This window comes from Telopea speciosissima, unplaced genomic scaffold (genome assembly GCF_018873765.1).
Source record: "Telopea speciosissima isolate NSW1024214 ecotype Mountain lineage unplaced genomic scaffold, Tspe_v1 Tspe_v1.0702, whole genome shotgun sequence".
Lineage (NCBI taxonomy): Eukaryota > Viridiplantae > Streptophyta > Magnoliopsida > Proteales > Proteaceae > Telopea > Telopea speciosissima.
In genome coordinates this window covers 1-15434 of record NW_025318038.1, presented here as the reverse complement: position 1 = coordinate 15434, position 15434 = coordinate 1, and the positions used below count along the sequence as shown (strand labels likewise).

The 15434-nt window shown below is 38.0% G+C and overlaps 2 protein-coding genes across 2 annotated transcripts; both read left to right on the top strand.

The window, feature by feature from the left end:
- Positions 1-3027: 3027 nt before the first annotated feature.
- LOC122648286 lies at positions 3028-3249 on the top strand. The gene has a single exon (XM_043841516.1). The coding sequence runs from the start codon at positions 3028-3030 to the stop codon at positions 3247-3249; it is 222 nt and encodes a 73-aa protein (XP_043697451.1).
- A 9710-nt stretch (positions 3250-12959) lies between these two features.
- LOC122648285 (pyruvate kinase 2, cytosolic-like) lies at positions 12960-14431 on the top strand. The gene is made up of 4 exons (XM_043841515.1): positions 12960-13106; positions 13327-13423; positions 13665-13762; positions 14087-14431. Exons 1-4 carry the CDS (start codon positions 13038-13040, stop codon positions 14429-14431), a joined length of 609 nt encoding a protein of 202 aa, XP_043697450.1. The 5' UTR covers positions 12960-13037.
- Positions 14432-15434: the final 1003 nt, after the last annotated feature.

Here is a 15434-nt window from a genome sequence, read left to right as displayed (position 1 = left end):
CTGCTTGTTGAACAATTCAGTAAGTTTGTCCATTTACCCCCAACTATATTTGTGTCATTGACCCAATCCGCTGTTGATTTATCCAATGATCTTAAGATATAGAGTGAGGCTTTGGAATCCTTGATAAGGAATTCTTGAAAGTGTTTTTGTTCCATAAGATCTTCATGGTGGGATTCTGGTGGAACTTGTTCATCAAGAATAGAGAAGAAACCTTCTGCATTCAAGAGCAATTTAATGCCCTGGTACCAGTTAACATAATTGCGTCTAGTCAATTTCGAATCACAAATAAGTGTGAACATGTTGGCATTAAGTAGCAGCCATTGATTAAAAATCTACACAAGTACAAATAATATCACATGAAATAATAACCATCGATAATACAATGAGCTAATAATATCAATGGTTGTACATAGTTCAAGTCTCCCTCATGGCCTGAGTAATGAATTGGATACCAACAACACTTGCATGGATAACTTACCCTATTAGGAGTCATTATACATACTTTGCTTGTGTAGATTATGTTGTCTGCCCCCTAGGCTTCCAATAATTTCAGCAACCTGAGTGTCATGTATAGATTCTGTCGGCTGACACACACTCAAGTCATGTACATACCCATTGCATTGGTTATAATTATAGAATCATGAAGGATGATCCACTAGCGTAGTGCCCCTCACTATCTGTACTATAAACTTATCTAAGAAGATTTAAACATAGATAGTTAAGTGATGTAAACATGACATTATTCTATTGACATCTGCAGGACCACATCACGAAACTTCTACATCTACCTTCAATGGGAGGCCACAGATATGTCTACAAACCTAGACTAATCCATTTCATACATGTATTGATACAATAAGGGATATCGCATTTATTCTCACAACATCAAAATGAATGGCATTCCAAATTAAACAACTTTAATTTTTTTTAATGTGATTATGGGATGGCTGCATTCAATAGAAGTGATTATTACGCTCCCCTAAATAAAAGATTCTAATAAAAAATTTCACGTATTATGGTGCATCAAATGCCTAGGATGTTGTCAAGTGTATGCACATGCTTCATCTCGATCATCTCCTCCATCTGCTCTTCCATCAAAGTTGACGATTATCATTTTCATAAACTTTGATCATCATATGTGAATCATCATCAACATGCCTTGGGAATCCTATTTCCTCTAAAATTACATTGAAAACCTAAGAAAAGTTCTATATATTTTTCTTTCCAATAAGAAACCTTCAATGGAGAAACCAACCTACCAATTGGGCTGCCCATGGGAGAGAATTACATTTGCTTATAAAAAAGAAGGGGGGGGGGAGAGAGAGAGAGAGAGAGAGAGAAAGAGAAAGAGAAGCATCACATGTTTTTAACAGCCATCCATGTTATTAGAAAGCTAATCTTGTAATTACCAATACAAGCAAGAATAATTTTTACCGTGTATGAGTACCACAATTAATTAACACTTAATTAATTCAATCATCAGGTTCAAGTTTATTGTCATACCAATCTCATGTGATACATTGGTAAACCTTCTACCATCTATTATGGTAACATTCCATTGCATGAGTATCACACCAAATAACTCACAATTATGTCATTGGAATCACATCTCATGTGAACAACCCCACAAAAATATCCAAATATCATTTACATCACATGTAATTAAATGTCCAATTCAATTAAAATCCAATTTCAACCATGGGTGGATGAAGACATACTTACTTCATCCATCTCCTCCCTTTCAAAACCCTAAACAAAACTCTTCTGTTAATTAATTTTTTTTAAGAGAGAGCAACGCTACATTAGCGGCGGCTACACAACGAGGTGGCAGGGCAGCAAGGCGGCGGCACAGTGAGGCAAAAAATCACGCTACTGTGCAGCTGCTAAGCAGCAAGGTACGTGGGTGCTAAGGCGCTTGGCGCGTGTGAGGCTCTGGGAGTTTTGGGTGCAAGGCACTTGACTGCAAGCAACTATGGTTGCTTGCAAACGCAGGCAACCATGATTGCTTGCAAACGCAGGCAACCATGATTGCTTGAGTTTAGTCTCTCCATAAGTTTAGGGAGAACATTTTTCTCTTTTGATATCCCATAGGAAATTGAAAAACAGATCTTTATCTTCTCTTCCATAGAAAATCAAGAATTATTCTTTTTTTTCTCAAGATGAATTTAAATCAAGATTTCAAGAAAAGAGATGTATGCATACAATAAAGATTCATTTTTGCATGCCATAATTTTGTGTTCATGGGCACGAAGGAGTGGCTTTGATAGCACTTGTTGGATGCCGTGGGATCATCTCAATTGAATCTCAGGGAAACCAATCAAAGGAAATTTAGGTTCTATTTTTAAAAAGTTACCAAACCAATCTCTTTCTTGTCCCATAAGAATTAGGGAAAAGACAAGAAAAGAAAAACATTTCTTCAACCATCCCATGGAAGAGAGGGAAACATCCCCCACTTGAATGCATAGTGGAAAGAGAACAATTTGGATTTCTTTCGCATCCCATGAATATCAAACCATATTAGATTAAACACAAAAGATTTGATTAGATTTGGCAACCTGAAGAGCCTCAAGTGTTGCTCCTCCTCTAGATAATGGTTCTTCCTCCAACGAGCACACCAGGTAAGACAATCTTGAACCTTCTTAGTGCAGCTAAGGTTCTCTAAGCCAATAATAGATCTCTTAAAAAACTTTAAAAATAACCAGGGTTTCAACAAACCCTATATCTCAAGAGCAAGAGAGCAAGAAGAGACAAGAGAGAGGAGAGACAGTGAAGTTTGGCCAAGGGGAGAGGAGATAGAAAATTTGGCCAAACTTTTTGGCTGACTCCCCCCTTAGTTGAAATAGGTTTAGAGCCCCTCTTGTAATCCTTGTGAGAGTGTGACTCTCTCTCTCCTCCAAGTTGACTTGAATTCCACCTTATATTCCTAATGTGCTTTTAATTGGTGAAGAAGCAGAATCCTAAAGGAAAAGTAAATAGGAGAGGTAACAAGTCAGGTGACTGACGTAGAGACACAAAGAAAGAAAAAAAATGCTGGCGAGGGATAGCTGCTTTGCTCGTGTTACAACAGGCGTTGTAGTCGGCGGTGTTGTTGTTGGCACTGGCGTTGGTATTTATGGGACTTATGAGGCTATCATGTATAAAGCCCTTGGACTTTTGAAAATCAGTTACATTGGGCAGACAACACTTGGCAGTGCAACCATTTTTGGTCTTTTCTTAGGAGCTAGGAGTTTGATGCATTGCGGGAAGTAGGGGTGTAAATTGGCCCTGTCGACCAAAACCCGCCCTGAACCCAAATAGGGCCTGGACTGGATGAGGGTGGGCTAGGGTTGGGTTTTTCAAGCCCTGAGTTAGGGCCGGGTTGGGCCAAGGTTGACGCTTAGCCCAGCCCGCCCAGCCCGACCGTTTATTTCATTTAACTATATTTATTAACTATTGTATTGTTTTTAGGCAATCAAGACTTTTAAACCCTAAAGGCTTTTAACTTTTTATCTCCATTAGCCCTTATGATTAACTTCTTATCTTCATCGTCTTTTTACTTTTTTTGCTTTTGGGTTCTCTCTGCTTCTCTCCAACTACAACCGCGGTTACCTTGCTGCTTGCTAAGGATGTAAATGGATCAAATTCAGTTGGATAGTGGCATTGTCATATTCGCATATGATTATATTCGGACGGATTCGGATAATATCCTATCAGTTTTAAGACGGATTCAGATAGTTTCCGGATAGTATTTTTGGATACGGATTCTCCTAAATGAACACGGATCGAATACGGATTTTTAACGATCCATTAACATCTTTACCGTTTTTATAATGAGGTTAGGGTTGAGACTCGAGAGTTCAACAACTACCCTTTCTTCTACTCTTCTTAGTTATTTTATTTTCTTATATTTTTTACTATTGATTGTGTCTTGTATTTATTTTAACAGTTATGTGATTCCATGTATCACATTGCATAAAACAATATATATATATATATATATATATATATAAACCAATAGAAAATCTAGAAAAGAATCACATTATCTTAACTTATAAAATTGTAAAAATAAGATAACAAAATACAATAAGATAACTTAAAAGGATATACAGACACAGAGATATATTTCATATATTTTATTACTATCAAATTGCTAAACGAATTGGATAATAATCAATCGGATAGGGGGATTATCATATTTGTATCCGATTAGTTTAGGACGGATTCGGATTTTCCTAAATGGATACGAACACGGTTCGAATACGGATTTTCAAATATCTATTGACATCCTTACGATGCTTGCCAATTGTCGAATCTCTCTCTCTCTCTCTCCCTCCCGAACCCTTCTTCTTGTTGAAAATTTCAACTGAATCACCAACTTGTCCAACTCGATAAGCCATTGTTGCTTGGTAGTTGACAAATAATGTAACATCACCTAGAGTCTTTTGCAACCTTCGATTAAAACAGGAAACCATCAGTACCAACCACCTTTGCAGTGAGATAAATCACTCCACAGGAGTCGGATCGACTTGAGATTTTAGGGGTGGTAGCAAACTCGAAGGCCTATGGATTCCATGTAGATAACACCCAAGACAGAGATCAGAAGATGAAATAAAATCTCTGCAATTCTGATCCAACAATAGCAAGAGGACCAACCCTGAAGTTTGATTTGATTTTCAAGATTGGGAAGGGATTAAGGGCTGATATTCCAGGGGTTTGGTCGCCCAAAAATGGCTGCCTTCGACACAAAAACCAGGTTGGAAGGAAGAGGGAGGAGAGAGATCAAAGACCAGTTGTGACTCGTTGTAGGGTGTCGCTGGAAACAAGGCTAGGGATAAGTTAAGAGTGAGAAACACCCTGTGAGGTGGCTATATAGTAGGGATGGTTCCGTAAGTGATTCCTTTCTTTGGTTTTATATCCATGAACATTTTGCTTCCATTTTCTTGCTCTATAATGGTAACTTTACTACATACCTCATGCTTGATGATTTGCTTAAATGGAGTTTTATATGCTTATAAAGTTTTTTGCCATGCCTAAATGATGAAAATTATTTTGAATTTTCTTACAGTGATTGTGAGTTGAAAGTATTACGGTCAGCCGGTCAAGCCCAATCAAGGTCATCCTGATCTGAATGTCAAAACAGGGTCAAGGTGAATCAGGGCCAACCCGGCCCGACCTAGCCCAATCAGGCCAATCAGGGTGGGCCTGGGCTAGGCTGAGCCTAACAGGGTTGGGCATGGGTTAAGGTTTTTAGGCCCTAACTCAGGGTCATGGCAGGCCTGAGCTAAGTTAAGGGGATATAGGGTTAGGTTGGGGTTTTAAAAAACCCGGCCCAATGCGGCCATGTTTCAGTCCTAACGAGTCTTACTAAGAGATCCTTTTGTGCCAAGAAGATTATCGTCATCTTTGTGGAGGATGATAGCCTTTTACACAGATCTGTAGCACAAATCCTTTATTGGAGCATGGTTTTTTTTGTTAGGGAATATAATCTTTTTTTTACAATGAATTTTACTATTCTCTTTATCAAAAAAAACATTAAAAAGGGAAAGTAAATAAATAATTATTTAACTAAATAATTACACCATATCTATTAAATTAAAATAATTAATTATTTAATTAGCAAACCCCAAAAATACTCTTACATAATAACATCTTATTATGTACCAACCCTCCACTAATCAACATCATTGTTATGGTACGTGATCGGAATCCGTAAAACACGATTAAATATTTAAATAAAAAAATATATATATTCTATTATTTTATGTGAAAATACGTTTTGCAAACCATTTTCAAAATGGTATAGGATCTTGATTCTCATTCGACCACCCATAGACAACCTCTCTTTGAAGTTCTCCAATCAAGTAGTGGAGACCATGTTGAGTGACTCTTTCACTCACAAAATGTTCGCGCATTCCCAGAATATCGACTTTGGTTCTATGAACCTCAGTCATTGATAACCAAATAATGTATTCACATTTTGCAGTGACAAGACCCTCTCAGGTTCTAGGTCTCGATGGCTGTAGATACTGAAATTTTGCCATCACCCTTGGCGATGATGACAACGGGACATAGATGGAAGGGACCGTATTCCGAACCCATGAAAACCCAAAAAAACTCATGAAATCCAGAAAAGCCCATTAAAAATCCCATTTTTGAGCTCTTGAGGCACCTCTCCATCGCAGCGCTGCTGGTTTTTAACCCTTGCGACGCGAAAAAACCCATGACGCTGCGGACATGGGGGGGACCACATGCCTCCGTCAGCCAGGTGAGTACCTAGCTTAGTGGTTGAGACTTTAATTAATCATGAGGTCTTGGGTTCAAGTCTTAGGGTGGGTGGACAATATAGTTAAATTCTTTATTTTTATTGCAACCTTAGGCTGGTGGACCCCACCCTACCAAACAAACCGTGAGAAAGGGGGAAACTACAGAATCGTGGAAGGATTAGAAGGCATAGATATAACAGGAGAGTGGGTTAAAATAAATAAATAAATAAAAAGGAGGATAGAAATAGCGTGTGTGAGAGAAAGGGAGAGACTGAGAGAATCTCGTAAGAGAGGGAGGGAGGGAAACCAAACAAAAGGAAAGAGAGAATATGTGATAGACTGAAATTAGGGGATTAAAAAACTTAAGTCGCAAGGAAGAAAGAAGGAAAGAAGCATGGACTACAAAGGGAAGAGGGAAGAGAGAGAGAGAGAGTTTGAAATCGAGACGAAGTGTGAGAAGGGTGTGTGTGAGATATAAAGAAAGAGGAGAAGGAGATCTGAAACAAAGAAAGAGAATCGAACCAACTTCTAGTCTGTGGATTTTGGCTGCAATCTGGGCTGCGATTGGTGAAGAAAGGTTGCTTTATTATTTTCTGATTATTGAACCCTTGTTGTCAAGGTTTTCTTAGGCAAATCGGTTCTGCCATAACTTTTGGACCTGTTTTCCTTTTCTCAAGCCCTTTTGAGGGATTACTGAGCATCATTAGGGGCTCCTTCAATCTGGGTTTCAGCCCCATATGGGCTACCTACTGCCAACCGTAGGTGACCCCCTTCCTGTTCCAAAAAAAGAAGAAGAAGAGAAAAACAAAAACCTAAATTATGTCTATGTATTGCTTGATATATTTTTGATCTCCAACGGATTATCTTTGACCAGACCTGCTTAATCTGTGATTCATATTACTCATGATGATTTTTGCTTTGTTTTAAGGATTAAATTCTGATTTTTCTCTACACTAAAAACCATTCTGTTTTAAGGATTAAATTCTGACTTTTCTCTACATTAAAAGCCATTCTGTTTTAAGGTGAAAATTCTGATTTTTCCCTATGTTGAAAACCTGTTCTGTTTTAGAGTTTTGGGGCTATACTTGAGACCCAAATCGCAAGACCCAATGTAGGTCAGATTAGGATGAGGTTTTGGGATTTTGTTGGCCTACTAGGGGTGAAACTCAATTCTGATTTGGGCCCATTCTGTGGTTGCTTGCTGTTATGATTGATAAACTTCCCTATTCTTTATTTTTGGTTTTTTTTTGGTCAGATTTGAGTTCTCCCTCAATCACCTTAATTCCATCAAAATTTTATGAACAAAGTTAGGGGGTATGTGAGTGCTACCTAATGTAATTGTCGACCAAGGTTTTAGCCTATTTTGATTTGTGGACCTTATGGTTGACTTTTGAGGGAATAGGGTACTGGTTTGGTTTGTGGATTAAGTGATTAATAAGGAACGCCTCACAATTATAGATAATGACTTCTCACTGATCAGAGGGTTGGGATAACATAATTGCAGACTAAGGTAAGTAGATTATAGTATGGGTACACCATAGATGTGTGGTTTGGTTGTGTGATGCGATGAGTGATATGTTTGTATAAGTGAGAAGTGATGACATGTGCTTATTTGAATTGTGTTTAAGTGTGTGTCATATGTTTATAGGAGATAATTGAAATTTGGAGACAAATATTTGTGTATGTTGTATATTGTAATGTTGATGATTACTTGGAGATTTCACTTCTATTTTTTTTCTTTCACATGTGTGTTTTATTTGGAGAGTGTGATTTTGAAAGGTGATATAAAAGGAGATTTTGAGGGTAAATAGACTGCCTTGGACCAACACCAGAGAGGTTGTTTATTCCGTGGAGCCGCAGAAACATACCCACTGTACACATATGAGTTATTGGTGGGATAGGATATTAATAGGAGACAATTGGAGATAATTGGAGATTGATCGTGTTCCTCTCTCGTGTTATGGGTGGTGGCAGCCTATTTCCCTCAATGTCGGCTAAAGAATGATAAGTGGAGATGACTTTGTTTTAAAATGACAGTGTTCTATTAAAAGTATTAATTTTTTTTTTGGAAAACTAAAAATTATTGGTTCTAACTATTGATTCTTGTTGATAGTTGTTTTGTGTTGTATTTTTTACTATTTTTTTTGGCTTACTGGGTTGTTGAGCTTATCCCATTAATTTTGATATTGCAGAGGAGTAGAGTGGAGGTACTGCTTACAGTGGAGCTCGAGGGTGACTTAAAGTTTTCTTTTCATTGGTTTTTATTTTAGTAGATGGATGTAGTGGAGAGTTACTTTATGTAAACTCTGATAGAGTGACTTGAAGTTTAAATTAAGGATATATCTTAGAGAGTGTTTTCTCCTCTATTTTGCTACTTTAAGTGAGTTCCGAGGGGTATCCTTTCGCTTTAGTCATGAGTAGATCTGTCGATTACCCCGCTTGAGGAGTGATCCTACCGACCATCATAGCTGTTATTATGTTCGAATAACCAATCCTTGATCCAAATACTATCAAGTGGTTTAAGCAAGAAGGGTGATGATCCAACCATCCATCTCCACCTGAGCTAGGGGACGACAGATAATCCGAGAACCTTTGCATCTTTGTACAGAGGTATAATCGTCATATTTCATTTTGGCATAATGTAGTCCTTTAATTCTCATCACTTTAGTGTACATAGTAGTTAAATCTTTTTTTTTTTTAAATTTTATTTACTTTTTTTTTGTTATAGATCTTGATATGATGCATGCTTACTATTGCGATTGTGCATAGTTTCTGATAATCTTTTTTTCCTTAAGACTCACATGATGACATAAAATTACCATAAGAAGAGAATATTCAATATCTAGCATCTATAATAGAAAGATCCGTTCAATCGGGCAAGATTGGGTGCTAATACCTTCCCATTCCCGTAGCCTGACCCCTTATCCATTCTTTGACCAGAACATGTGGAATCAAGTGACTTTATTCGTTAGTTCGGATAAGGTCACACCCATTGGGTCATAGGCCCTAATCTTAGGTGGTGACTCCATGTATTATAATTTATTAAGCATGACCCCAACCCTATGTATGCCGAATATGACCAATTCCCAAATCTCTTGTTGCCAAAGGGGCCAAGGAAACCAACAGATCTCGCCCACAAGATGGAGAAACCCTACATCCGGAGGCTGCGGTACCTACTGTGACACATGTCTATCCCAAACTTACATCTGGCAGTAACATGAGGGAATCGATATAATTAAATTCTTTGTCAATATAAATCAATACGTGTACTTGAATTCGTACCCTGACATCAACATGGCTAGATGTACCCAATGCGACGACCGTATGATAATGATGCCCAGCCCAAACCCTAGTCGTTACTACCATTTTTAAGTGTAAACTTAAGGATACATAATACTCAAAAAGTTTATATCACATGTGATTTTATTAAACCAAAATGTATAAACAGTTCAATAAAGAATAAACCGGGTTTGATGGACAGATATATCTAACACTATCTGGGTTTGATGAAGTTTGCAAGGGGCGCTGTTTTCTGGGTGGGACGCAGGGGCCACACTGCACTCGCCAACCAATGAGAGTGCAGCCAGTGGCACAATAGGGGGCAGAATTTCCGCCACACATGGGGGGCATGGCAGTCATTTCAGCCCCTTGTGTGTGGGTGTGACCCATGCATCCCATGCAGAAAACATTCTCCCAGTTTGTAATTCCTTTTATATGCGTGACCTCTTTTTTCAAATCCTTCACCTACAAGTTTGACTGATTATCCAAAAAGGAAAAAAGACAAAAATGTCCATTCAGAGAAGATACGATTATCTAAGGAAAATTATTTAGATTTATGAGATAAGAAAATTAAATACAAAACAAGTAAGTTTGATTTTGTTTTACATTTATTTTTGTCTTGGATACTTATTTATTTGGTAATTGTATTATCCATTATCCATCTTCCTTTCTTTTGAACAGCAAAATATACAAATTTTAAAATCGTTTTCAAACGTAAGACTTGTTTGGAAGAAGAATAATAATTCTTTGTAGTGAAGACAAAACAATCATTTTCAAGTTCTTTAGAAAATGACTTTGTACCTTCATGTTTTAATTTAATTAAATTAATTGGCCCCCAACTTTATTCTTTGATTTGATTGAAATATCTATATTTTTTTATTTGGTAAACTTGAAATATCTATAGATCCAGACGAACAAATAATTTTCGGGAAGTAGTTTTATGATCGGGTAACTTTTGGGAAGTAGTTTCCTGTTGGGAAATATGGCCTACACAAGCACTCCCATGTGTCTCTCTTTCTCCTCCTCAAAACAAGTGGAATGTGTCTTCTCATATGGGGAGTAGAGAAATAAACTCATGGAAGTGCTGGTGTAGGGTTCATTCCTTGACAAAGTTCTTTTTAGATTAAAATCCTCTATAGTGCGGGCATCTTGCAATGCACTGCAATGTGGGTTTGAGAGCTCGACACGTGGAAGAAGCTTCATCCAATGGTGCAAGCTCCATGCAAGATAGTTCTTTTTTTCCCCTTTTTTTCTCTAGCTCGGCATCATTGGATGTCGCATCTTCCACATGTTTAGCTCTCAGACCCGCACTACAGTGCACCATAGGATTAACCCCTTTTTTTCTCGAGCTCGGTATCATTGGATGTCGCATTTTTCACATGTCTAGCTCTCAGACCCGCACTACAGTGCACCATAGGATTAGGGCACTGTAGAAGATTTTTTTCATTCTTTTTCCCATAACTCTATTCTTTGATTTTCTACCCCAAAAAAAATAAAACTCTATTCTTTGATTTGATTTAAATATCTATAGTTCTTTTTCTAGATAAACTTGAAATATCTATAGTTCAAGTCTTCAAGACGAACAAATTGTCACTGTTCATGTTTTGTCACTCGCAGAAGCAAGAAAGACAAAGTGCTTGACATGCTATGTGGTGACTGGTGTGATCCACCGGTCACACGATCTTTTTCCTGGTACGATGTGGCAATGGCATGCAGTGGTGGTCCTCTGAAGACCAAACTCCAAACCTTATGACCACCACCCAATCTATTTATCAAACAGGTCACTATTACTGGAACAAAACCCCCCCAAGGCCCCACGTGGTCTCCTCCATCCTCCACCAACCCACCCTGAAATGGTCGGATTCGAGTTTGGGTTTGGGTTTGGCATGATCTATAATAGTTGAACCATTCAACCGTGGGCCACATCGCTTTGCTGTGATCACTAGCGTGATCGGTGATTCAGGGTTCGGAGCACAACTGCACAACTGCACAATGGGCCGGGTTGAGATTGACCATTGTGTACCCGGTCTAGTGTCATGGACTAAGGTATGTAAGAACTGTTGGATTGGAATCTTTTCATTCCAAATCAACATCCAGGAATTTAGGTTGTAGTATTTGGGTACAGAATCTTAAGTCAGTCACTTAGTCTAACTTAATACTCTATTGTATTTTAGGGTGTCAACTTATACCGCATATTGTGTATCAAGATAGAAATTGTACCACTTATATCATAATATATCGTACTGAATAGATATGGTACGGTATCAATATGAGATACCTATATCGATTTGATATTCGGTATAATATCTATATAGATAAAATGGTAAAAATGAATTGAAACTGTACCAAATACTTATATCAACTTTAACCTAATAGATATAATACAATATCGATATGAGATACTTGTACCCATTTGTACCTTACCAATACTGCATCAAATACCGGATACCTTATCGATTGACATCATTTGTATTCTATCAACGTTCTAGAAGGTTCTACTCCCTCGGTTTTTGACCTCTTTAAAAATTCTGTCTTCTTAGCGGACTGTTGTTCGGAACTTCGGATCCCTTTATCCTTGGCATATGCTCAAGAAGAATATATATTTCCTCCTCCTCCGGTCCTCCCTCGTGTTACGCCCTATGTCCTGTGGTCGCTTTGTCGCGCTAACAAAGAAAATTCATTCAAAAAGGTTTAGACTTTAGAACGAGAATGTTGAATTGAATGAGTTGCGTGCTGATCGGGCCCATTATAATATATAGTATACTCATCAGTCATCACCCAATCACTCATCATAGCTAAAATCCAAGAAAATTCCCATTGTAATCAAATGATCCGACGGTGTGGAATACTTCATCGTACCGTAGATGGATGAGTAACCATGTACAGGAACATAAGAAAGCCAATGGCTTGGGAAGGAGGTAAAGTTGGAAAGGAAAGTGGAAAACCAACGTCGAAATCCTAGCGGCAAGCATTCCATGCGGCCGCCGCTGCTTACACAAGAAACCTTCAACTGCGAGACACGCTGGTTTTGTATAGATGCACGTAGAGACCAAAAAGAATCTTTCCAGTTCTGGTACCAATCCCACGGTTCACAATAACTCGTTCTCTCGATGTAGGTGATACCAATCCAACCGCGTGATTCGAAAAGGGTTTCGGTCAATCTCAACCATCTGATTAAATTTAAGACTTAGTTTAGACTTTAAGACAGACAAAGAAATACTAATCCGACGGTCACGGTTTCGGTCCGATTTTTTCTGGTCAAGTCCTGGTAAATCTTCCTTCTGGAATTCCCGTTTGAAATTAGATAAAAAGGACTTCTTGCCTCAACATAAGTAGGTTAAAAAAAACGTAGAGCTTGATCGAAGCAGAGCACAGTAGAGCTCTGAAAGAGAACCTTGCCTTCTTTCTCTCTCTCTCTCTTCTGCTCCATTCTCTCTTCGTTCAACATTACTGTCACCGTCTTCTGCTACTTTATCTACTTCTTTGTTCTCAGTAGCAGATCATAATTGATCGAAAATGCATTCGACGCACTTGCTCCTCGAAGAGCCCATAAGGATGGCTACCATCCTTGAGCCATCCAGGACTGTAAGTACTAATCTTCTCTAGTGTTTGGTTTTCTTCGTTTCTTCTGCAACATCGACTTCCTATGAGTTTGTTCTTAGAAAACATACTGCTTTGCTCTAGTTTATTACTTGGAAATATGCTACAGTTATATGTGTTGGAGGTGGAACAAGAGTTGTTGTTTGATTAGGATTTCGAGTTTTGATTGACCTTGATTTGGGACTTGTGGTTATGGATTCTGCAGAGTTTCTTTCCTGCAATGACAAAAATCGTCGGCACACTTGGCTCGAAATCGAGATCCGTCGAGGTTATTTCTGGCTGTCTCAAGGCAGGGATGTCTGGTATGATTTGTTCGGTATTTGGAATTGTGACTCTGTTATTTAGATAACTTCCAGTGTATGACTCTGTATTCTTCCTTTCGGTTCTGTGCAAGGAAAAGAAAAGAAAAATAAAAAGTTCTTTTGCTCCTCCATTGTAATGTTTTTTGGAGTTTTTCGTCTCATTGAATTGCAAGCTTAGAGTTTGTGTTGTCTTTCTTGAGAAGTTTGTGAGTGTAATGCTTTGTATTTGTCTCGTTTGCAGTGGCACGTTTTGATTTTTCCTTGAACGACTGCGACTATCACCAAGAGACTCTAGAAAATTTGAAGATCGCTGTCAAAAGCACTAAGAAGCTCTGCGCTGTAAGCTCCTTGTTCCAACTTTATAGTCTTGTGATTGTCAGATTTCAGTTTATAGCTTACAGTTTACGTACTTCATATATGATGGAAAATTTTATTTATTTATTTATTACCCTTAAACGAGGGTCTTCTCTCCCTTTTTCTTTCTATTAGTTTGCCTATTTAACTGAATACATCAGACACTTCTGTTTGTCATTCACAATTTTGTTGATTCGGGTTTAACTACTATGATTTCTTCTTATGTATTCTGTAGTTCTACTAAAACAGAAAAAATAATTAATCCCCATAAAGAAAAACCTGTAATGTATTCCTCCGCTCCTATTTCAGGTTATGCTGGACACAGTGGGCCCAGAATTGCAGGTTGTAAATAAAAGCGAACATTCCATTTTACTTCAGGAAAATGCGTATGTTGTTCTAACACCAGATCAAGATAAGGAAGCCACTTCAGAGTTATTGCCAATCAATTTTTCTGGATTGTCAAAGGTAAGCAATGATATTCATGAACATGCTATTTTTAGTTTTTGTTGGTTTTTGGGCTTTGAAGGTGTTTTATCAATATTTGTATGTTCACACAGTGCAAATTTCATAGAGAATCAAGGATGGGAAAATATTAAGTTAATCACCAAATTCTGTCAGTTGTCCTATTCTTTCATAGTTTTCTTGTTGTTGTGATTATGTTATTTTTTCTTTAAATTTTAAATTCTGTTTTTTAGACGATTCGTTCTGCACTTTTTATTGACCATATGTAAAAGTTAAAGCCTACCTGTATAAGTATGATGCTTTAACGAATAATCTCCAATTTCTGGAGTAGTTCTTTCAATTCCTGAACTTTGTGTACGATTTAATTTTAATAATGTTGATGTCCTGCTGAGAGTTTGCAACTTCGTATGTATACTTCTGTTGGTTTGGATTGGAGGGGATTTAAAATGCAGAAAATGGTTCCCTATCATTGAACAGATATGAGACATCTAATGGTGCTTGTCTATGGATTTCATCTGGAAAGCCTCTTCAGAGTTCAGATGGATCAAAATCATTGACAGATACTGATCCTAAATAGTTTCTCCTTTGTAATTTTCATTTTGCTCTGCAATAATCACTATGATATCTTACATAATGACGAGAGGCAGAGATAAATGGGCCTTGGAAGTGCATTGGTCTTTGGAGCTTCTTGGGGTTTCTGATCTAGAAAGTAGTCATCTCAGCCATGATCTATCATTTTGATCTAAGAGGAACATGCGGGATTTTGTCCAAACTGTTATTGATTCCGTGGACTCAATAGAACTGTTAGGCTAATGGGTTATTCATACAAACTTCACTTTTCCTTGTGTCAGATGAGTTTCAAAGATCCCCTCCCCACAAGGGTTTGGCGGACATTTACGTTGATAGCTTGTTGATGAGCAGGCCATATGTGCGTTGCTCAGAAATCAGAATCACTTGGCTGAGGTCTTTTTCTGCTGTGACTGGTTACATGGCCCTTGAGTTTTTTATTTTTATTTTGAGGGGACAGCAGGACACGTGCTGAGGAGCTGCTGGGAAGATCTGGGTTTCTTGGATTCCAAGGTGGTTATTGATGCAATATGGACTCTCCCCCTCCCATGGACTGCATGGTGTGTTGTTGATGCCACAATTGTTCTTATGCCCATTTTGTGGAGACTTCCATTTGTTTTTGATGTTA

What these genes read in the sequence shown, in the direction of transcription:
- LOC122648286 (XM_043841516.1), top strand. Translation starts at nt 3,028, where the DNA reads ATGCTGGCGAGGGATAGCTGCTTTGCTCGTGTTACAACAGGCGTTGTA.
- LOC122648285 (XM_043841515.1), top strand. Translation starts at nt 13,038, where the DNA reads ATGCATTCGACGCACTTGCTCCTCGAAGAGCCCATAAGGATGGCTACC. An exon ending in TCTCAAGGCAGGGATGTCTG is followed by an intron (nt 13,424 to 13,664) that starts GTATGATTTGTT and finishes TCTCGTTTGCAG; the next exon opens with TGGCACGTTTTGATTTTTCC. An exon ending in GCACTAAGAAGCTCTGCGCT is followed by an intron (nt 13,763 to 14,086) that starts GTAAGCTCCTTG and finishes CTCCTATTTCAG; the next exon opens with GTTATGCTGGACACAGTGGG.